Here is a 25,497-nt window from a genome sequence, read left to right as displayed (position 1 = left end):
CAGAATTTTGTTGTATGTATATAATACATAGCCCATAAAATAAGTTCACACGACAGAAGCGAAAACTTATACGACATTTATAATCCTAAGTAATATATATAATCAAAATGGTTCAAATTATCTATATTACTTAGAATTATTAATGCTGTAGGGAAGAGTGGGGTCCCCTGTGACACGGGGCACCCTGTTCCACTACCCATATCTCGTTTGCCTCTAGTGGCAGAATTTTGTACTATTAACCTATTAATCGTTGTCTAAAATCTGTCAATTCCATCCTATTTTCATACAGTGAAAAGTTGTCGTCATGTAGAAAATCAACAACATAGATTCAGGCCTACCGAAAGCTGGCTTTTGTGCCTTTTATAATCTGTCTTCTTATCCATTGCTGTGGAGTTTTTGTGAGAATCTCCTTATATATCATTAGCCATACATAAAGGTAAGTAGGAGTACGAGTAAATTGACCTGAAAATGGTTTTTCTGTCAAATAATAATCAAAACATTATCAACATGCAGAGGGGTACATTGTGACAAAATTTTATGGGGCTCGTTGTGCAAATCCTATGGTAGTGTATAAATGTGATTTTATTTCTCACGTATTCGAGTTGAATGACATAAATCTAAATCCAAGCAGACATGATCCAGAATAGAAAAAAGAAATCTGACCGAAAAGTCTTCGACGCTGCTACGATGGAGGCTGCTGTTCGAAAAGTTATCGACAACGACTGGAGCGTCCGTTCCGCTGCAGCAGCATTAGGAATCAACAGAACGACTCTACAGTGATACATCACTAAATACAAGACGCTTCCAACAGATGCACGACAGGGCATGAATTTTGCTCCAAATTTCCGGACCAGAATTGTTTTCTCAGAAGCTATTGAGCTAGAGTTGAGAAACTATTTACTCACCGCATCGAATATGCATCATGGCTTACCTCGTAAACAAGCCGTGGCCTCAGCATATCAATTAGCTATTGATAATAATTTAAATTGTCCAGAGTCATGGCATCGCACAAATCAGCGGGTGTAGATTGGATTTTCAATTTCATCAAAAGATATCTAGATCTATCCGTCAGAAAACCAGAAGGGACCAGTCTAACTCGGTCAAGTAGTTTCAATAGAAATACAGTTAACCTGTTCTATAATAATCTAGAAGCAGCGTACAAGCAGCTGGGAAGTCGTTAACTGCTTCCATTTACAGCCTAGGCGATATTGCATTAACAACAGTTCACAATTCATCGAATGTAATTGCACAGAAGGGTGAGAAGCAGTTTGATCAAATGACATCCGGTCACAGCGTGTTTTATTGCTGCGAATGGAAATTTAATCCTTCCATTCTTAATATTTCCAATCAAAAATTTCAAATCCCATATGCTTCATGGTGCTCCACCAAGTTCTGAAGGAGCTGCGAATCAAAGTGGTCGGATGAACGGTAAAGTATTTATCGATATCTTGAAACATTTTCAAATACATGCTCGAGCATCCGCAGACCGCAAAGTCGTGCTGATTCTTAATAACCATGATTCGCTCATCATGATAAGTAGTTTGAATTTTTGTGAGGACAATGAAATTATCCTGTTGACCCTACCACCACATACTTCGAACAAGCTTCAATCACTAGATCGTACGATTTACAAGTCATTGAAAAATTCTTTCAACACAGCCTGCAATGAATGGATGATAACCAACCCAGGAAAATCTAGATCTATTTATGAGATTGCGAAACTTTTTGGTATCGCCTATCCAAAGGCATGTACTGTTCGAAACGTAACAAAGGGATTCGAATCGACAGGTATTTGGCCGTTGAATCGCGATCTATTTCATGACGATGAATACCTGTGCTCGTATGTCACCGATCGACCTGCTCCTACCATTGAAACGAATCAGGCCCTAAGCATAGATTGAAATATCAATGATACATCAAGTAATGTTAATAAGAATGATGTGAATAATAATAATGTTAATGAATTCATGGATTCGAGTAGTAGTTTTGATATTGATGATCCATTTGTTTTTGATGCAGTTGATGTAGTACCTGCAAGCTCAGTAAGTGATGGGAATAAAACTGATCCTGCTCATCACGTGTCGCTGTCGCTCGTTGCTCCATTGGTATTTGATATCGTAACAGCTCTTGAAAATCGTATTGAGCCGATTGTTCTCGACATTCCAGTTATAGCAGATGCTAAGTTATCAGTTATTACCTGTGAATCTACTTAGATTCCACAAGATTCACTGAAAATTGAACTTGAAGCCAGAACTAAGTCAAAGATTGAATGTAAAAAAACAACTATATTGCCGCAAGATATAAAACCATTTCCAAAGGCTGAATCTCGGAAAGGAATCAACAGAAAACGGAAGAGTAGCGCAATACTAACTGATACCCCTGTAACAGATACTCTATGTAATGAAATGAAAGCTAAAAAGTTTAAAAAATAATTGATATTAGAAAAGAAGCTGCAGAATAAGCCAAGCCAAGAGAGAGTGTGCACAAAACTCAAGTTATATGATAATTTTGACAAATAAATTCCCGCTGAAGAATTCAAAAGCCATAGGAGTGAAGAAGGAATCTTTACCGAGCATAGGCGAAGAACCAAAAGTTGGTAAAAAAAGAGGCCGCCCCGAGACACAAAGGAATGCTGAAAATAAGGCACCTCTTTTTTAATGTGATAAACAAACACTTGAGCCTGTTTGTTATTCTGTACCTGAGTACGTTTCAGACTGAAGTAATTAAAATTATTCATCATAGTAATAAGTTTGAAGTTGCAATAAGAATGAAAAATCTTTACCTGAATAAGTTTAAGGTCAAATCGAAAGTGAATGTGTATTTATTCGTATTAAGTTTTACTTTAACTATCTCTAACAAGCTAATAATTTGAAGTTCAAGAATAACCATAAGTGATAATAATGTGTTAAGTTTTAATGGAAAATATAATAGATATAGTTGTACTAAGTGAATAAAAAAAATGTCTGTAGAAATGCTACGCAGTAGGTTCGTATATTGAAAAAGGTTGTATTATTTCTATCATTTCAAATGAAATATATATCAGAGCTATCCAGCGCTGTCCAACGGGTACTCAAAAATACAATAAACAATTAGTGAAACTCGATGGATTAGGTATGTGCCTGTTTTTCCTACATGGCACACAGTGCCCCACATATGAGGCACTTTGTGCCATTTACATTCTCTTGAAATTCGGTAATGTTTTATTATTACAGCAACATTAATTTGTTCATTGATTTTAATTTATATACTTGAATATCTATATCATACAATGGATACTGAGATATGTTGAGTTGAGTAGATAAACAGAGTGAAATTCTAGATAAGAAAAATGTGTCACATGGGACCCCACTCTCCCTTATAAGTTTTCACTTCTATCGTGTGGTCTTAAGTACTCACGCTGCTTCTTAACTACATAGCTACAGTTCTAGGTATATATATATATATATATATATATATATATATATATATATATATATATATATATATATATATATATATATGGGGCAGTTCACGTCGATTCGACCTGGGTTTTACCCTTGACCTCTTGGATTTGGTGCGCGATTTTTTCTATGATTGTTCTCATTTTGAAAGGTACTCTGTTTTTTAATATATATATATATTGTAGAATATCACAGTGATATGGAAACGTAGGCATTTCAGAGATTATCAAAAGTTCAGTTGATTATAGATTTCGACATAGAGCAGCCTCTCTCAATTGGCCCGTTTGCTAGTGATCTGGTATTGTTTGCAGTATTGTCCTATCTGTGATGCAAACAATATCCTGAAGTTATGAGGCTAGTATTTTTTCCACATAGCCTCAACAGCGGTATCTTATTGAGAGGCCACCATTTGATAGATTTAGGCTTAATAAGACAGCAATGCTTGTACATTAAGGCTCTAAAAAGAGCGAAAATATGTAATTTTTGCAAAATCGTATATTTACAGATATGTGGGTAAATCTATAATATTAATAATTATCATCAATAACGTTATTAGGATATTTATATTTCACATAGATATATGTATCCTAATAATAATAATCTACATATCGTTTTATGTCATACAGTTTGACGCAGATTATTGAATACATATCGGGTTCTTTGCTTACATAATAATGACTATATATACTAAGAGAATATCTTGAAAGTTAACACTCGGTTACAGCCGAATCGGCACCACTTACGTTCTTCGTCTGTTTTTCGCAGGCTGGCCATTCCACATTCAATTTTAAACTGCGAAAGGCCGACCTTATATTCTCCATGATATTCTCTCACAATCAGTATATATTTATTTGAGATCGGTTACAGGTGTAGAAATTAGGTACCCTGTGTAATATATTTCCGTGCACAATATTTGCCCTAATCGTTTTACGTCATTTTATGATATACATGTATTTATGATATACATATGTATATATTACTCGAATCAATTGCTCTTAATCAGAATCATCATTATTGAATATTTGCGTAAGTATTTTATATATATATATATCGTATATATATGCATATATATGTACATATATATAGAGGGTCACTTATTGTCTGCTGAACACGAGCGCGACTGACGTATCGTTTGACCTGGCGCCGCATGAGCTGCTCTCTGTCCACCCGGGTCTCGAATTCAGCAACAAATTCATGACCATGTATGTCTTATACAGAGAGAATTACTAACGACTACGAGACTACGTGGTCCGTCGTCTGATAACTTTTAACCCCACGGGCTACAATCTGACAGCCATTGTCTATTAGGGCGACCAGTCGTAATAAATTTAAATGACACCTCACCGCGATATATGTAACCTTAAAAATCTTGACAGTTACCGGTGGCAGTTGTCCTCAATTATCTACTGTAACAAATTTGTAGCTCACATACATCGCGGCGAAATGACGCGCGGTCACCCTAAACTCCAGCCACGTTCGGATTATAGCGCGTGCACATTAAATTTTCGCAGATGACAGGCGATGCAGTTGCTGAGACTTTACTTTGTATATCGTGTAGTTGTTTCGATCATTGACCAGGTGTTAAGACTATCACTGTCAGAACGTAGCGAGGGAACAGGCTTTAAGAAACCAGCTAGCCCCTCTTAACGCTTATACGACACACAAATTATGTGTAGCATGTCTCTTAGATAACCTCTTGAGACTAACGCGATTCTGAGTAAGGGTGTGAGGGCCCAGCACGACAATCATACCCGGACCAGGTATCTCAGTCGTTTTTGAGCTATTCGTCTCTCCCGCCGTTTTCGTTGTCGTGGCTACACAAAGCAAAATCGACATAGATCGATTTGATTTACTTTACCCAACTTTGACTTTCCTGAAGATTCCCGCCAACTTATGGGCAATTTTCTCGTGAAATCTATGGTGGGCACCGATAGACTCTTTTGAACTAAATGATCGGTGTGTTTGGGTCACGTCTAGTAGTTTTGACTTTGAAAGGCTGTTCACTTTTCCATCCGCCCACCTTATCTGTCCAGAAGCCATCTCACATAGTAAGAAGGTTTGTGACGGCCAACTATGAGAAGAACACTCTAGAATCGACACAACTTAATGCGTCGTTTGTGTGTCAACCAAATACTGCCCGCGGTAATTGTAATTGTTTCTCGCACAGCGTTCGGTCAGAGGTGTTGATTCCACAGCGGTCGGCTTAGAAGTTTCCGCTCTGCGATTATCCGATCAAGAGTGTCATGCTCGGTTTCCTGATTCCGGTTCTTAACACGGTTTGCGCAAGCACACGCGCTGTCGTTGTTATGCATCAATTGCCACAGCTACAATTACCCTTACTCTCATAGCTACAATAACAACTTTGATTCAAATGACTCGTTCGAGACTCATCCACTCTTTTTCTCGTTCATTACCGAACAAGAGCGCATGAATTTCTCTGCAAGCTATCCGGCAATATTAAGACAAATACATATAATTCTTCTTCGAGAACGTACAGCGTCTAATAATATAAATACAATTTTTTAACCCTGTGCAACGATCATATTTTTCATCTACTATTTCTTTTTCTTTTTGTATCTATTCTTATAATTATCGTGATTAATTTCATTTTTTGTAAATCTTTTTAGGCGAGTAAGTAGTTAATGTATAGTTTTTGGTATACATGCATAATAATAATGGTATGCATAAAAATAAATAATACTTAATAAATTAATACATAAATGCGTGTATGCAATAAATTTAGATTTGTGTATATGCATGTATGTGTGACCATCTGTACCTATAATATATGTAAAAAAAACAATCGCATATTCATGTATATATAACATATGTACGAATCATTATCATCTATTTATGTGTCCTTGAATGTACTTACTGTAATTATACATATATTTTTCATATGACATTTGCCCACATAAAAATGCGAATTGGTGGAAACTTCGTGATATGGATCATATAACATTTTGTACGGGCATTAAATGAAAATGAAACCGTGAAAATAGAATTATTCGCGGCACTTTTCGTCACTATACAAGCCAGTTCAATCGCGGAAAGTACCATAAAGTGTGATCAAAATCTTTTGTCGTTATATTTCTTTTCTTTTTGTATTTCTTCTTAAATGATTTTATTCCCTTGAAATTAATCTGTATTAAATTTTCTGTAAACGTCATATGTACCGTGTTGGAGTCATTTGAGTTTCATGAATTATTTTGATAAAAGCATACGGTCAACGGAAACAGAGTATGGCTATTTTTATGCCTATCGTGTGATTATGAAATTGTTTGAAATTAAGACTTTTTCCTCCAGCCGTTCTCGAGATCGTCACGGAAGTTTGTCTGGGCAAACGGACAGACTGTCAGCCTGACAAGCAACCTGATATTTTTTCTCAAAAGCTGTTTTTCAGAGACTAGAGGTCCAAAAACGTAAATAATATGAGAAAAAAGTCATTTTTTAACAAAATCAATTTTGTTTTTCCTACATCACCATATGTGATGAAAATTAAATCACCCCGTTTTAGCTAAAAAGCTTAGTACGTTTTTACGTGAGGCATGATCATATACTGCTAGTCTTCGTGGTGCGAACAGTATCCTGTGCAAATTTCAGCTGAATAATTATGTCCACAAAACTCTGCACCCACATTTACGTGCTGACCAAACCTCAAAAAATTCTCAGGATTTTGATTCGAAATCAATAGACTGTATTTCAATGCCCGCTACACGGAGAGAAAAATCTGAGAAAAATTACCCTGCTGTTACTATGATCGTGATGTAAAAGACACCTAATGTAGTTTTCACGATGCTGTATCAGAAAAATTCGTCGTCACATTTTAAATTTTGTGCTGCCGAAATACATAGTTTCTAAGGAAGGTAGTGATTTTTTTCATAAAAACCTATAATTTTTGTAACATGCATCAATAAAAAATGCATTAGGCGTCTTTTACATCACGATTATAGACAGCAGGGTAATTTTTCTCAGATTTTTCTCTCCGTGTACTGTATCTCCAAAATTCATGGAGTAAGCGGCTGCCGTCTGTAATTGTGAGCCGGAAGTGGAATTTGGCGAAAAAGATTATTCGAACATCTTCGGAGTAAGAATAGTATCCTGTTCAAATTTCATGAGAATTTGTTCGGTAGTTTGATTATAATCTTAATTTCAAAAAATCAGGGATCACGTGCATTCACTCATGAAAATGCTTAAACACGAGTTCTAAGGTGCCAAACATGCTCCCTGTATGGTTTGAGATTTTTTTTTCTCGATCCAATGTGGTGAAAAAACTGCCTTTCTTTCAAATGTCTTTTGTGAATGCGAAAAAAATTAATCTTCTTAGGATTTTGCGCAGAATTAATAACTAGAATCTCGATCATGAACTTTCCATTACTTCACATTTTGACATAGATATGCCGATATTTATAAATGATTGCTTTCTATAAAATAAGTACATATAAATTTATCTTGGAATGATGGAACAAATCAACTGCTTTTTTTGTTTCAGTCATAAATTGAATAGCTACAGTAAGGTAAAATGAAATGTCTGTTGAAATACAAGCACTGAATAATAATATTTAGAGGTTCCTTATCGCAATTTTCAATTTCCCATTCATTTAACGTGGGGAAAATTGTGTTTGTTACTTCCCAATTTTATAACTCGACAACGGATGAACATAAAAAAAAACACACCCAAGATATAATTTTGTATAAAGTAGAATGAGCTAGTAAAAAGATACGTAATCGTAAATCTACTCATTCAAAAGTTATTCAATGTCAACGTTGAATTTTCATTTATTTTGCATTTTTTCAAATTCAGACTCTGAGGATTTGAAATTATTGAAGGACACAATTTAATAAGAAATGATATGCTCTACAAAGAAGGCCCTATGACATTTTCTGTCAATTCTGATAGTTTTGCTGTAGATCTCAAAGAAAATAAAAAATTTCATGAAAGTTCAACTTTAACACCCGTTGGTGAGCCGTAAGATTCGAAAGTGAAAATCAAAATTTTTCCCATGTCGAATGAACGGTAAATCAAAAATTGGGATAAGGAACTTCTGAATGTTATTATTGGAGGTTTAAATTTAAATAACAGGCATTTTATTTTACCCGATTGAAACTACTAAATCTGTGACTTGGGGATAAAATATAGTCTGTATTTTTTGATCTTTAATTTTAATTCAAATTTAAATTGAATTAAATATTATGTATTGTGCTTACTTTGTAATACGGTACGTGTAACAAAGTGAAAGACATATATGTTTCAACTTCTGCACTATTGAAAAGATTCATACGTGTGTGTGTGTGTGTGATAAGCAATAATATACATATGGATCATGTATATACTTATAGAACATATCACATAAAGAGAGATTCAAACTATGAAACTTATACCGGCGTCTTTGGCAATTTCCGGCGCGTTGGTGACGATGGTGTTTTGTCCGTTTCCGTTTCTGAAAAGTAATTTCAATTTGTTAACTAATATCTCTTCCCCTAATTCTTCTACAAAGGGAAGGCGCGAGGTTGGTATCACGGATTTTAAAGCCCTTTCGGGGTAGAAAAGTACTTTGTGATAACAAGCTAGAAGCCAAGCGGCAGCACCCAACTCAAAGCCGTTCTGAAGAAGGACCGGTTTAAAAAGCGTTACGCTATTCATGTACCTGCGCCGTTGCACTCACAGTGTTGTCAGTGTTGTCAATTGCCATTGTCAATGTCATTGAAGCCGTGGTTTTACATACAGGTCTTGTAAAGAACAGAATTATCAGTGGTGGGGGTAGGCACGCTCAGTGTCCAAGGTTTTCGAGTCTCAGGCCGCCACTTAGCGTCGCTAGCTATACCGAGACGCAAATCCCGACCATTCTTGCGGCGGAAATCGAAATAACAAACTTGGATAAGTACTAAGCGTGCCAATTCACACTACCATCTTTGGAAGACCTGTATGTAAGACCGTGGTTGAGACGGCGTGGCCCGCAAATGTGCGCCTGACTACCACGCGAACGGCGTGGGTTCAATCCTACCTGCAATCAAGTTTTTCGTCTCTTGTATATTTTTTTTTTTTCTTTTGCTACTCGAAAGTGCATGCTTATCTATCAAGAATACTATCAAGTGATGTACAAAATAAGTGGATTGTAACGTTATTATTTCTTATTATTATACATTGATTTATTGCAAAATATTACAACGGCTTACAGCGTATTTTGGTTTACAATGGCTTATTACTCGCTGTCACTGTAGTTGTCTGTACAGCCGTTGCATCTGTTGAAATGGTAGTTATCGTAAAAGCATGAAAAACATGAATTGTCGTACAGACAACGACCGTCATAATGAGTAATAAGCCATCATAAACCAAAATACTCTTTGAACCTTTGTAATATTTGATGATACATCAGTGTTTAACGATGACAAATAATAGTGTTACAATTCATTTATTTTGTAGGCAAATTGACAAAATTCCTGAAAGATAAGTATGCGCTGTCGGGTAGCAAAAGAGAAAAAAAAATAAATTAAAAAAAAAGAAAGTAAGCGAAGCTGGAGAGTTCGCTTAGTAGTCGGGCGCACCGGAGCCACATCGTCTCAACGATAACTACGCGCAACGGAACGGGTATATGAATAGCTCTACGCTTTCTTAACCGGTTTTTCTCGAAAACCACTTCGAGTTGGATACTGCTGCTTGACCTGTAGTTCGTTATTACGAAGAGCTTTGAAATCCGTGACCACAACCTCGCACCCTCCCCTTAGTTAAATGGTAAAATTTTACCTGATCCTTTTAGAATGATCAACATCAATGTATATTTCATTCTTATTTCTCAATTTATTTTCCCCTTTAATAGGAGAAGTAAAATGACTGTAAGTTTGTGAGTGTTCAAAAACTTTCTCAACCTGTTAACGTAGAGTATATATATTTTACAAGCTGCTTTTCGTTAACTTTTTTCACCTATTGTTAGTCAAGAATTGTGTTTGTAGGTATGATTTATATCACAATCTCAATACTTTTTTATCATTATTTTTGTATTCTGTTTCTGCTTTTATTTCAATTTTTTTCATTTTCTCCTTTGTCTAGACTTTGTATAAATAACAGCCATTCATTACATTCCTGTGAAAATCCAAAAAAAATGTATGATGCATAATTCCGAGACGGTTCAAAACGCAGGATCAGACGTTGAAGAACAGTACTTTTGATAGAAATAGATAAAATAAGTTGAGCTTAGAAGTAGAAACAAATAATTTTTCAAACGTTTTGCTTTCAAAAATACTATATCTATTGATATTTCATCCGCATGAGTAGAGTCACAGATGCCATTGGCACTAGCTTCACCAGATTGAATTCATCGAAATCATGCGAATAGATAATACCCCAAAAATTGGCACCACGCTCGGAAATGCTTTAAAACCACATTTCACATTTACAGAATTATCCAGCCTGTTATTTGGGAACTACATTGATGAATAATATCATGTCTGGAAGATTAAATCAATTATAGCGAAAATGAAACAAAGAAAAAAACATGAATCTAAACCAAGGTGATCACAACGCCTCTTGTATTATGTACGCCTGTTATGCAACTATTCAAGGAGCAGGCATATAAAAGTGTAATAAACTTATTATCTAACAGTTAAAAATTGATGCAAAATTATTAATTCACCCTGAGCAAAAAGATTCATTGTCTATACATGTGACCATGATACCACATTATCTTGTTTGAAGAAAGGGAATTATTTCTTTCGGTTTACCGAAAACACAATTTCTATCTGCAGCACCTCGCGTTTTTGCAGCATAAACCCCTTCTTTATAATATACGTACGTGTAGGGGTTTCTATAACAGCTTAAGCAACGTTAACCCCTCATTGCCTTCGATTATTGTGTTCTTTCAATGACATTCCTTAGCGCAACGTAACTATTAAATTTTTTTCTTCAGATTTCTAATGTTTGTATGAAAGAGTAGAAAAAAATATCTATTTCGACAATTTTGCCTGTATTAATTCTACTTTCTTGTCATTTATTGACTCTAACTGCCAAGCGCCAAATCCAGTCAATGACAGTTGTGATCATAAACTAATAAAGATGAGCTGCGTGCTCTGTGCATCGAGCTGAAAGCATACTCAGAAAGATAGAGCAACAGTTGGAACTGGACCTCTCATTCTCATCGGTGACTTGGCGACGAAAACGCATTGAGTACGCTTACACGGCACTGTTATTCCGGTTTCACTGTGGCGGACACAGTAATAACGGATTTAAAAATGCATGCACATGACGCATTACACCAGATTTAACAATTATATCCGGTGTGATGAGCCATTTACATACATTTTAAAATCTGGTAATACTACGTCGGTCATAGTAAAACCGGAATAACAGCGCCCTCTACACGTACTCATAGACTCATATAAGTATACCCCCTCGCTTGCCTTATTGCTTACCCTGCCTGGCGGATGCCCCCACTCTTTCGATCAACACTTGAAACTACTCTTCTCTAACTCTTTCGATCGAGCATCAGAGAAGTCCGGTTCCAGCTGTGCTCTCTCTTTTTAATTACGGCTTCAGCTGAGTTCACAGACCGCGCATTCTATATCCATAAGTCTATGGTTGTGATGTGGCATTTCGTGAGCCAGTCAAGTAGCGGTACGGGAAGGTGTTCTGGCAGTGACCTAGGTATCTGTCAGTTGTCAGAGCAGTCACCCGAAAAGCAAATTGTCCAAGGTTCGAATGCCAGTCAAATCCAAGCCGTGAAACATTTTTCCGGAATTATCAAAATGTACGCGAAGCAGTTAAAAATTGGAATTATTCGTATTAAGATGCACTTTAAAAAAATTAACATACAACATTTTATATGCTCAGAATTATGAAATCGTGGCTCAAAATTGAAGAAACAGTTCTTTAGAGGATATAACATTTTTTCGATAATATTTTCAAAAATTTTGAGTATGAAAATAAACTGCTAAGGCTCGGTCCAATGATAGCTATATATTTTTCAGAATTTGTTCACATTCATAAGATGATAATAAAGCCGACTGAAGATAATTGGAAATTGCATCTACTGTAATTAATTGCAATGTAAACAGTGTGAGCGTACTCTGTATGTGTGAGCATGATATGCCTCATGATTATATTACACATCTGTTCTTCTGCTATGTCTATAGAATTTGCAGCAAAAATGTATTGAATTGATTGTTACGACTCTACGAGCAAGTGCTGTGAGTTCTGTTTTCCTATTTCTGGCAGTCTGAAATGAATAAAGGGTAACACCACAAACTTATGCAGGGCACCTTCTGCCACGCAGGTGAAGCGAACGATAGTTGGGAAATGAAAACGATCAGCCATTTTGACAGGCACTATCGAAATAGATATACAAACTATACATACCAGCTTTTTGGATTCGCTTACATTTTCCAGGCAGTGTTGGTCTAAACTAGCTTGAAGTTTTTTGACAAATGCGAAGATAATTGATATCAAATTCAGTTATATGCTTGGTATTAAGTACTATGCAGAAATCTATTGTTTGAACTTCTTGTTTTAATTTTGTGGGTTAGGATTTCAAATGAATTAAAATCATTCCTTTTAGTCGTTTACGTTGTGTCATTCCGCCGACTTCGCTAAAATATACGAGTATTATACATGAAACATGAACAATACGCCCTCCACTAATATACGTTATAACTTTGTATTGAGCATTAGATGAAACATGCTCCATTGTGTACCTAAAAGGTTTCAAGATAAACCACTTTCATTCCAAATGGAGTCATGAATTTGAAGCTGAAATTTCTTGAGGGGTCAGAAAGTAGATAGGCTAGATTGGTTCGGGGTCACCAAGAAGTTTCCAAGTCCCCACATCGACCTACTGCGCATGTACAACGGCGGGAAATTTCAAATCTACGTAGGTAGAATGCGCACATGTACTTGATCCAGGCGAAAACCTTTTTCTAGAACGTTTAAGGGTAGGGAATTATCCACACTCTCTACGTTATGATAGTTTTTACCCTTATCAGATGAAATTCTACAGATTCACGCTCTGCTTTTACCCTTATGGGAAGTAATCCCCCAGAATAGCGCTCTATGCTATTATACTCGTCGAGTAATATCGAGAAACTGCATTACCGAGCTCAACCAAGAACCCTCAACCAGTCAATCTCGAACCCTCGCACGTGACTAGTTCATCAAGGTTCCTTCATCGCGAATTAGCTTCCTGAAGGTTCCTTTATCATGAATCTGCTTCGGAAAGATTCTTTCGCCCTCCGACGGTCGAGAGGTTTCGAGGGAAGGTAGGATGTTGGAAGACTTGCAACGACGCTGAACTTTAGGCTGACAAATAATTTTCGGAATCATCCGACAAGTTCCGACTTGACATCGAGAGGACCGCGTTGGATTTTACTTGCTTTTCAGATCAAAAATGTATCATCAATTGTGTCGAATGACAGTTCTTGTAATTGTCAAACGGAAGCCGCCAGATATCATCAACTTGGTAAAATCAACTTTACAGGTTTCAACTTCCTTGCCATTACATCCTTACCTATTTTGTTGTACTTGGAGCATTACGCGCACTATTATTGCATAGTACGAATATCAGGGTTCAACGTGAACTCCCAGTTTACAAGTGCTGACTGTGGAACACAATACATCGAATTAATAATGAGCAAAGACTTTCAAGAGAAGCAATGCCTTTTAGAGGAATAACTACAGAAATTATTGATGAACTCGTCAGTACACACAAGGTTGATTCAAAATTACTTGGTACAGTCCTTCGATAATTATGTCGAGTAAGCTCCAAAGTACGCAAGAAGAACAGAGGTTAATTTGAAATTAATATTGAGTAATCGAATCAGGTAGTAAAATTATGTCTGCTGAAAATTGTGATGATATTGTACCACTTTTGCAGCGGGCCATAGCTATTCTTGCTGAACGTAAAATGAACCCATATATGGTGGCATATGCCTGGGCCAGGCGTGACTACATTAAAAATCTTGGGTCGGCTATTGTGTAAAGAAGAGACAACGGTTACCGAAAAACCAAAATATACATCGATTATAAGTCATGTGGGAGACTCAAATTACGACTTAAGAGCTGATATCACGGAGGAAGTGGGCGTCCATTTTTCCGAGGCGGGTGTCTTCTGACCACTATAACTTTAATTCTACTAAATATTTTTAGCTAAAAATTTAACTGTATACTCTTGAAATATGTATAAATAAATGGTAAACAATTCAAAGTTCTATCTCTTTATTGGTCCTTACAAAAAAATCCCAAAAAATGCTCAAAAATCAGGGCGTCAAACCAGAGGACCCCCTCAACAAACGATAACAAGATTGTTGAAGTAAGATATTTTAACTTGAAGAATTCAACGATTCTATAGACGGCTGATCTCACACTCTGGTTTTGTGAAAATATATTGGATCCTATTTTCAAAGATATGGAGAAGTTCTAAGAATGTAACTCAGGCTGGACCTAGCATTCAATTGTCAACTTTACTTCAAGTACGATTAAGGGTCGGAAAGTAGAACAAGATGGAAGCAGCTATGAGGAGACATCAACCCAATATCATCATGTTTGGATCAAGGATCCATTTCGATTAGTCCGCAAACAGATTTCAAAAGAAAAAAATTTAAAGAATACATGTGTGATCAGTATCTCCACTCCTTTCATAATACAGAAAACTTGGTTGCTCACGAACACAATTATATGAATATGAATAACTGCAAGTCGTGCTACGTTTAGCGGTAAGTAATACATTGAAATTTAAGAACTTTCATGATAAGGAAAAAGTCCTCTTCATTGTTTCTGCTGGTTTCGAATGTCTGCTAAGGCCAATTTAACAGCACAGTACTTCCAAGACCGAGGTATTCCAGGAGCACGAACCATTTAGTATAGGAATCTACGTTAAGTGCAGATACGCCGACGAACTGTTCTTTTACCGTAGTTATCACGATTTTACTCTTGGCAGATGTCTTTGTAAATTTCCGAGATGGTTGTCTGAAGGCCTACGGTCTCGATCGAGAACACTATGACATAACTCCAGGACTAACAGAGAACACGATGTTCGAATTTATCATAGTTGAATCACAACTGCTAACCGATATATATATATCTACATGGTAATATTCATTGAAAGAGGTATCAGGGATGGTGTGAGTCAGTGGTGCAATTGGTATGCCAAAGCCAATAACAAATGCACAACACACTACAACCCAGACGAAGAGTCAGAATATCTGATGTACTATGACTTCAAAAATCCTTACGGCGCGCGGCTGGGCAATGACGCAAGGCTTTTTTACGGCGGTTTTGAATAGGTGACCAACCTCGACGGCTTCAATTTCAACGTTGCTGATAAGTTACCGGTCAGATATATTTTAGAAGTCGACTTGGAGTACCTGCAAGCTATTCACAACGTTCACCGTGACCGACCTCTATGTACAGAACACAGCGAGCCTCCTACTGCGAAAAAAGCTAAGTCATTGAAAACCCTGTATCTTAAGACTCGGTACATTTTGCATTATCGAAATTTGCAACAAGCTCTACAAAATGGTCTTCACCTCACCAAGATTCACCGAGTCTTGAAATTCAATTTATCACCTTAGTTAGAAAATAAATCGACTTTAACAGCAGTATCAAGGTTCGTCACGGGCAGCTAGATCGATTGTGTCTTGAACCTAAAACATAACTGGTTGGTTGAATTTTCTTTAAGTGCTTCGTTTACAAAAATTCTAGTTTAGTTTAAGAGCGGACATGATTCTGCACACAAGCGACCGTAAGAGATCCTCGAGAAGGTGGTTACGTGGGAAAGATGTGGTGAATAGCATTATGCACAAACTTCCGATTGACTCACACTTCCCGGGTTACGAATATTGTAGTCCTGGTACAAAATTGACAAGAAAAAACCCCGCATAGATGATTGTGGTATGAATTCTCTCAACGCAGCGTGTAACGAACATGATATAGCTTATTAAAAAATTCGCGAAAATCTTCAAGCTAGAAGCACTGCAGTTAAGATATTAGCTAAACCAGCATAGAAACGGGTGTTTCCAAAGGATGAAAATTTCGGTGAAAAGCAATCGCTTGAGCTGTAGCTTGAACGATGAAGGTAGAAACTAAGTTAGGTAAGGGGGGGGGGGGGGGGGGGGTCGAAAACCAAAGAATGTTTCCTTGGACGAAATAATACCCGTAGTAAAACAGTCTATGATTCCGAGCCACAATGCAAAAACAAGCATTGAGTCTGCACTCCAAAGTGCTCGAGAAGTTGTGAGAAAAGAAGATGGCAAGCGTGACATGCGATCACAACGCATCCTACCGGTAGCTTCGAAAGTTGGTGGATTTATACCTCTTCTCGTACCTGTTTTGCCAATCTCAATGCTACGGATGTCTTAGCTGGGGGTGCTATGGGTATTGCGAAAGCTGTGAATAATACAAGCGCAGCCAAACGCGAATTGGAGGGAAGCAAGCGGGATTACAAAACGATGGAACTGATCGTCATAGATACATCTTTAATATTACAAGAAGGGTGTCGGTCATCGTCTTTTGAAAAACTGAACGTGAATCTACCACATTGAGCGTTAACCAACTGGAATTTCCTAAAGTATTCAAAAACTATAAAAATTCTATACTTTCGAGGTGTTCTAATGCGCAATCAAATGCACAAACTAAACCGTGTAAAGACAAGGCAGCTGTCATCAATCTTGATGATAAGGACACTCCTGGGATATACTCGGTTTTGTACAAGCAATGTGGCAACGATGTCAGGAATTTCGACAGTTTCCGTCATCTTTAGACTTCGTAAAATATTTCGGTGTCGGTAGCGTTAAGTATAACGATGAAAAATATCAGGATTACCATACATTCGATTGCGAACACTTGTGCCTGAAATTTCTAAGGCATAAACTATAGAAACATAACATGTAATTTTATGAAGCCAGTCAAACACTTATAGTCATGGCTAATTTGTTTACTTCAACGATTTCGGGAACATCTTCGATTCTCTTAATATTTTCCTCCGATCTAAGTTGCTTTGAATCAAAATTATGCCATCGGTCTTGATTTTTGTTAATCTTCAATTCCATTCCCAATGTTGACGTTGGTCACGATAACATCACCATATCTACTGGCAGCTACGAGATTGAGGATATCGAAAAGTATGTTCAAAATACGTTTGAAAATACGAACATTGAAATCAGCATTAAACCCAACAATAATACGTTATGCAGCGAAATCTAACGTAACCATTTCGTGAATTTTAGATCGAACGATTCTATTGATCAGCTTCTCGGACTTCCACTACGTGTATTGGCAGTTAACCAAACTCAACAACCGGATATACCTGTAGCTATTCTCAAGATCAACGCGGTGCGGGTCGAATGCATTATCACAACGGGTGCATACGTCAATAAGCGCAAAGTGCATACTACTCATGAATTATTCCGTATCGTTGCGCCAGGATGTTAGATTTTGGAAGTGTCGTCGCACATCATTTACCCGCAGATAACCATCAAGTCAAAACCGTAGGTCACATACAGCTTCGATTAGTCGATCGACACGGAAATCCGGTTCATTTTCGTTGAGAAGTTACAACTGTGAGACTGGACATCACATCACAATAAAATATTGACATTTTGTATAACAGATTAACCACCAAGAATTATATTAGTAAGTCAGCATGCTCCGATCAAGCCAGTCATCGAACTATTCTCGAACTGTTAACACCTCGAATCGTGGAGTTCCTGATAGCTCTTGATCTGAAGCTGACAATTTTTGGAGCAGGAATAACCAAGGTATAACACCGTGATTTTTATATTGTGTTGCTTGTTACATACTATGGAAGAAGAAATCTTGATCATTCAGATGACTGTCGTCTTTGACGAATCAATCGTACGCCAAGAAATACATGCACACAAACTTTAAGGATCGTCAACTTTTAATAACGGCGATGACATTTGAATCACCGTTCAACATTAGGATACATGTATATCATCAAGCAAGAGTTCACTGCATATTTCTGGGAAATTGGTTAATTAGACGATACTGCAATAGCGATCATAACCTGAGACAATAATGTCATCTGCCATTTGTTCGAAGATATATGATACGAACTAAACGCTGTACAGATTGATAGATGCAGGAACGTTGATTCGACCAGCCTGTTGAAGGGTTTCGCTTCGCTGAACCCTGATCAAAGTTGGCTTATGGGAAATGTTGGATGCCTCGATGTTAGGGAAACGAAAAAATCAACTGATGCCGATAGTAAATTCAATGTAGTTGTTCCCTTGAGCGTGATATTGGGCCTGGCTGAAGACTATTGCAAGATCATCGGTAACGCGAAACACGAGCTGATTCTAGAAGATTTTAGAATCGTGATTGATCAAGTGATATGGTAAGTACCGTATGTGAAGCTCTCGGATCAACGGACAATCACACTTTTGAATTTCATTCAGAAGAATGCACTTGTTTCCACGAGTTTTCGTAGTTAGGAGCTGTACGAATATTCTTTGCTTTCGGCAACCACGAAACACGATTGAACTGTCAAACGTACACCCACTCGGAGAAACCACGATTTCTCATGCTCCGTTTTCAAACGACTCGAAGAAGCAAACCAGCAAATATGCTAGTCACTATTAACGTTACTGAAGTTAAACTCTTCTCTAATTCTGAGTCTTATCCGTACGGTAACTTAAATTTGGACATGAGTCACAAATCTCGCTTTACTTAGAAGCGAAAATTTGTCGCTGTCACGTAATTATCACGGACTATGCTGAGAAGGTGGCGATTTACTATTTGAAACGCTTGATTACATCATGAGATGCCGGTCACTGCATAATGACTCATGAATTCACGTAAAAGGATTGAAGATGAAAATTTTGCCGCAGAAAATTTCGAATGAGAAAGTTGAAATCTTTGACTTGGTGCATACGGGCTGTCCATCGTTACCAAAATTGTCAACAAATTGTCGGATATTACTGTGAAATGTGTGCATCACGCTATATTACGGCCAAATTGGGCAGCTCAAAATGGGCTACTACTACAAAATTTACGATAACATTGAGTAAGAAATATTCAATCACTCCTACATCAATATAATGCATTTAATGTAAAACTGTAGTCCTAAGTTTCTTTGAAGTGAAAACTTCTTTAGCGCCGTTGCAGAAATCTTCTTCAGCACGGGGGTGATTTGAAACTCGATCAACCGAAATGAAACGACTATCGATGTAACGGAAATGCAAAACTTGATTTAATTAGCGTGGTAGTGATTTAAAACTCGATGAAACGAAATGAAATGACTATCGATGTGTTACGAATGGTCCTTTTGAAACACGCAACACGCGCTAAACGTGAAGCTGCTTGCCCAGCGCATTCCTGCAAGGGTCGCTTCCCCGCACACAACTAGATGAGTTAGAGTGTGCTTTAACACCGAAAAAGTGGCCCAATGACTACTCTGCAAAATAACGCCCCACCACCGACGAAACCAAGCCGTAATTTGTAACCCATCGACATCTTTAAGTCAGTTGAAATTGAGGAGTGTGAGATCAATGAGATCTCAGCCTGGAGATAAGCGAGTGGTGCACCCATCGATCGAATCGGCCACTGGAACGGACCTTCCATCACGTAGAAAGGCAATGTGGAGACTCAGGATTTCTTAACGGAACGGCTCGGTGAATCGGTGGTGTGTCCTAAGAGTCACCCTCGCGCTACCCAAGGTGTCCTACTCCTCGACTCACCTTTCCCAAATCGTAACGTAGTACTTAGTTGTCCTAAATCTGTTTGGTCATATTTAATAGTATAATTAATTACCCTACTCGTCCTAAATCTCTCTTTGTCATTTGCAATAGTGTACTTAATATATTTCGTTATACAAAATGTAAACCATTGTGGACAATACGAGTTCCATCCATTCGTCCAGTCCATACCACTGAGATCCTGTTACCCATAATACTGTACTTTCATCACAGCAGGTGTGTTTACACTTTATACAAGCGAAGCTCAAAGTAATCTATTTCTAACCGCTCGGAAATATATTACATGTATATTCTATTAGATAACGTTGAAAAAGATCCTTCAGATCATCGTCTGCACGTGACAGATGTAACGAAATGAAACTACTATCGATTTAATGAAATGAAATGACTATCGATGAAACGAATAATTATTCTACTTCTGATGCTGCATTCTCCTCATTCTTTTGCAGTTCAGTTTCTGAAGGTTTCACTTCTACCACGTGTGAACTGCACAAAGTGTTTTTTTTGTTTTTATGAAATCTGTTTTCATTCATATCAAGCATTAATAAGCCGAGCATAAACTATGATGAAGTCAATTTTCGTTCCTGATGAAACTTAATCGAAAATCGACGCGTTGTGAAAATCTACTTGCTTATACTGGCCACCTAGATATTTCATCAGCAGCCGATCCACCTCAGTAGCCCGCATTATGTTCTGGAATGGGCCGTCATAATCGCACAGCAGTTTCGCTATCCGTGTTGGTAGGAAAATGCTGCACGTACCATCTCCACTTACTCACCCGTTGTTCGAATCATATCTGCACCCTCCGCATGCTCGTCACCCGATGATTGCTGTAGACCTCCAGGTCCGACAGCTACCATAGGGATAAAAGTTCCCCTTGTTTGCTAATCTTGTTCAGTCTAGTAAAATCTATGTTTTAAGTTTTTAAACTTCTTGTCTCAATTCTTTATTAAAATTCAAATGTTTCAGTTTTTTAATCACTTTTATAGCTGTATTTCTCCTACCGTTCGTAGGTTACAATCCTTTAAAAATATCTAGAAGCCTTGTGAGCAGCATAAAAATGTATGTGAAAAATTCTGGAACTCCACGTTGCACGGAAAGCTCTCTGGTGATTCCAGAACTTTCCAGAATACAACGTTACACTGAAACCTGCCGGACGATCGCGAAATTACGTTCAGCGTTGAAGCAGGTTTTTTTCACGGCGCCAGAACTTTCCAGGATTCAACGTCGTGCCAAAACCCACCAAAGGCTTCCAGATCAACGCAGACCTCTTGTCGTTAAGTCGACATTTGTTGCGTGATTGCGACAATTATTCATCAGCCTGAATTCGTTTAGGGTCGATGCAGGTCTATCTCACAGTTCTAGAACCTTTCAAAATTCGACGTCGCACCAAAACCCGTTGTGCACAGACCTCTCGACATCGTCGAAACTTGTCAGACGATTCCAAAAATTGTGTGTCAGCCTAAATTCGTTTGGAGTCGTTGCAAGCCTTCCAACGTCAACCTTCCCTCGAAACCTGTCGATCGTCGGAGGGATCAAAGAATCTTTCCAAAGCAGACTCACGATACGGAAATCTTCTGGAAGCTGACTCGCAATGAAGGAACCTTGCTGAAGTTGGCATGTGCGAGGGTTCGAGATTAAACGGTTAAAAGTTCGTGGTTGCGTTCGGTAATGCAGTTTCTCGATCTCGCTCGATAAGTATGGTAACATAGAGTGCTATTCCAGGGAAATACTTCCCATAAGGGTAAAAACAAAATGTGAATCCGGGAGGCTGCACTTGATGAGGATAAAAACTATGATAACGTAGAGCGTGAATCTGGAGAATTTTATCTGGTAATGATGAAAACTATCGTGTTATGTCCAGCGTATTGCTTGGGCGTACCTTTTTCGAAATCACAATATAACTAGGACTCTCAACACGTGAAGTGTTTTCCAAATTTCCTTTCAACGCTATAAAGAAAGCTACAACCATAGATAACATTGAAATATTGTATTGCCTGAACCGGCGAGTTTCACCCCTCCTGGCAAAAGTTACGTAGAGACCAACAACGATCCCTAGTATAAGGTTCAACTTTGTTTCTTATAACTGGTACCGACAACTGAGACAAGAGACTGCTGAATTAGCATCAGCAGCGCTCAACCTGGAAATAACTCTCTTTTTAAGTCAAAATTATCATCAATAATTAGGATAAACCACTAACTTTGGAACCATTAAATTAGAATAGATTATCTGTTAAAATGTGTGGATGAATGCGTGAGTATTATCTTGAGATACTTTTTGTCAACACCTCAAACGTGTAAGCGCCGAGATTGAGAATCGTCGGAACACCATCGCAAGGCGCGGAGTGACGCCGACCGTGTAGATTTGGGCACCATGAGGTTGCCCTCGCACGTCATTGGCTAATTACCGTTGTAACTTACTGCAACTGCAGCCCCTTGGACCCTCAGGCCCAAAAAGCCATGTCTTTCGTCTGCCAAGTCGCGAAGTGCGTAGACGTCAACCCGGATTGGCCCTCTCGAGCAAGAGTAGCGTTGGAAAATATTAATTGTGACCGGCCTAAAGTCTCGCCCTAATTCGTCAAAACCGAGCATTCAATTATTCTGTTAACTGTAAAAGACTCACTATCTTTCACGTTCCAATCTTCACCGTTCTTTACTGAATCTCGTTATTTCGCGAATAGACATTTTCGTGATATTCGATTTTCCTCAATCAAATCAAGTTCGGCCCTGATTTAACCTGAAGTAATACTAAGTGTTCATAATAATAAGTAGCTACATTATCATCTTCAATTAATAATTGTAAGAATCATTTTCAATGTATATACATATATATATAAACCGCGAGTGCACCAAATTGACTGTTTCAAACAATAGCTTTCGATAGTTGAGTATCATTCGAAATTCACGAAGACTAAATGCCCGACGTTCATCATTGTTCGGATTCATCAACCCTTCCGATCTCGAGGTGAGGGTCTGCCCCAGAATTCTACGGACACCGACCTACACGACCGACGGCTCTCAATCTCGTCGAACTTTGCATCTAAAGATAAGTTAATTCGAGTAGTTTTCTTCAACATCATTGCAAATTTTGCATAACGTCTTATCTCTTTATCTATTAAAAAAGTTCTGAACAAATGAACTGGTAAAAAAGATTATAACAACAATAGTATAAAAAATATTATAATAACAATAGTACGAAAAAGATTATAAGAAGAATAGTATACGCATGAAGTTCGCGGTGGGGTGAGATGCCGAAAACAAAACAAAAAACATCTAGCAAACAAAACTTCCTTTGACAGCTGTCATCGGCTGTTTATGACAGTCTTTGACAAATATCTTTAGAGGTATCTGTTTCTGACATGCAAAAAATAAACATGCAAACGACAATTATCAAGATGATTCCCGACGGGAATTGTCTTTTTCGCGCGCTGGCGTATTGCGTATACGGCACTCAAGATCGACACGCAGAGGTGAGACTGAGTATCGTTTCAAATATATCATACTGGCAAACATGTCAGCAGAACTCGAGGAGAGTTATCTCAAAGAAGATGTAGGTTTTTTCGGATCCTGTAAATCCTTGATCCGGTTAACCACTAAGTCAGGGCCTTCGCAGTCTTCTTTTTAGTTTCGGACAACGTCCTTTCTGTCTTCGAGGTTGAAAGAGCCAGACAGAATCTCCGGGATTAAATTTTATATCCCTGGCTCGAATATCATAACGAGTTTTTAATTTGTCTGAAGCCATAGAAATTCTATTTATAGCAAAGCTATGAATTTCCTCTACTATGGGGAAATTAATAACTATAGCAAAATAAGTCGCCAAATGCAATTGGGGATGCATGACATCGGGGGTTTTGTACATGTGAGTGGATTCGTTTACGAAAACAATCTGAACAGACCTACATAGGGGGAGCCAAGCAATGTCGGGTTGATCGGAAACAACCGATCAACAGTTGCAGACCTGTCATCAAATCAGCACAAATAATTTCACCTGTCTAACACTGTATAAGGAAAGAGTGAGGCGCGCAGCGCGCAGGTTCAAATCAAAGCTAAATAACGCATATGATTCTACGTATCGACTGATTATTAATTATGATATTTTTTCATTTGATGATGAAAATTCGTTACTTGAGTCCTTTGAGTACACGTCACCACGCTGTACAACGAACACAAGTACAATGTACCTGTACAATCTACAAGTTCCGAAGATGTGAGTAGAATCAAAAATGTCGATCGATCTAAGAAAAACCTTCAGCGGACGCTCAATACCTATTTATGCTTGCACAAAGTTGCTCAAGCGAGACAAACGTTAACACCTTTCGCCCAGCCCACCACCCAGTTGCGCCCAACCACCCGTGTTTATTCCACCGCCTTGGTGAATCAATTTTACATTTTACATTTATAACGGTTCATAGAAGATATCCCGATGTTGATATTGCTATTAACAATTATCAAATTTCCACTATAATGTCGCTAATAATTTTCAACAAGAAAAAAGCAATGAGTGCAGAAAATCGGAAGCGACAACGGAAAAAAAAAAAAAAAACAAGAAGTGGAAGTCGAGCTTTCGAAGAAAGTACTAAAGTATTCCAGGTTTTTTACGAAAGCCACGACTCCTCTCAGCCACATTAGCAACAAAATCCTTCCTTGCTTGAGCGCTAATAGTGATCCTGAACCTTTCGTAAGCTGGGACTTGGAACAGCAGAAGCAAATAATGCTGTCTATTCTTCGATCGTGGCATTGGAACACCGAAGAATCCTTCGTTCATCTGACAAATCAGACTGGCCTGATAATCTGACCATAGATCATAAGCGAGAAATTATAAAAATTGGCCCATGAAAACCTAACGGTCTGTTTCTACGTCCGAATTTTTAATGCAACACTAATGCTTGCCACAAACGATCTTTTGTTTCGAGCTCACAGGATTGAAGTGAATTTGACGACTACAGAAGGTAATTTCCGCGAATTCATTCATTTATCGTCCCAATATGATCCAATTCTAGAAGTACTACTCAAACGTACAAAAAGAACGATAAACTATTTGAACCCGTAAATTCTGAATGCAATGTTAAAAATTCTATCAAACAAAACAAACTCGCAGATCGGACAAGAAATTGGAGATACTGCATTCGTATCGGTTATAACAGATTCGACACAAGATCTGTCTAATTGTCAGTAAGATTAATCAACTCAGCACCGTGTTTCGATATGCGTTATTCAAAAAGATGAAATTGGTAATATTTTTGGAATTGATCTACAGGAGTCTTTCGTTGGGTTAAGTTGTTAGGTCCCAGCCTATAATTATGGCTGTACTCTCTCTGTACCGTAACCTACTGACGTGCAATTCCCATAAGAGAGCACA

General features: G+C 37.9%; 1 protein-coding gene across 2 annotated transcripts in view; it reads right to left on the bottom strand.

The window, feature by feature from the left end:
• The window catches only part of LOC124309248 (regulating synaptic membrane exocytosis protein 1), a 1,429,783-nt gene that overhangs the window by 136,667 nt on the left and 1,267,619 nt on the right, over nucleotides 1-25,497 (bottom strand). For both annotated transcript variants that reach the window (XM_046772697.1, XM_046772698.1), the window contains exon 15: nucleotides 8,823-8,881. In XM_046772697.1, the coding sequence (XP_046628653.1) occupies nucleotides 8,823-8,881 (59 nt within the window). The remainder of the gene's footprint in view (nucleotides 1-8,822; nucleotides 8,882-25,497) is intronic.

This window comes from Neodiprion virginianus, chromosome 7, assembly GCF_021901495.1.
Source record: "Neodiprion virginianus isolate iyNeoVirg1 chromosome 7, iyNeoVirg1.1, whole genome shotgun sequence".
Classification (NCBI taxonomy): domain Eukaryota; kingdom Metazoa; phylum Arthropoda; class Insecta; order Hymenoptera; family Diprionidae; genus Neodiprion; species Neodiprion virginianus.
This window is presented reverse-complemented; position numbering and strand designations above follow the sequence as displayed.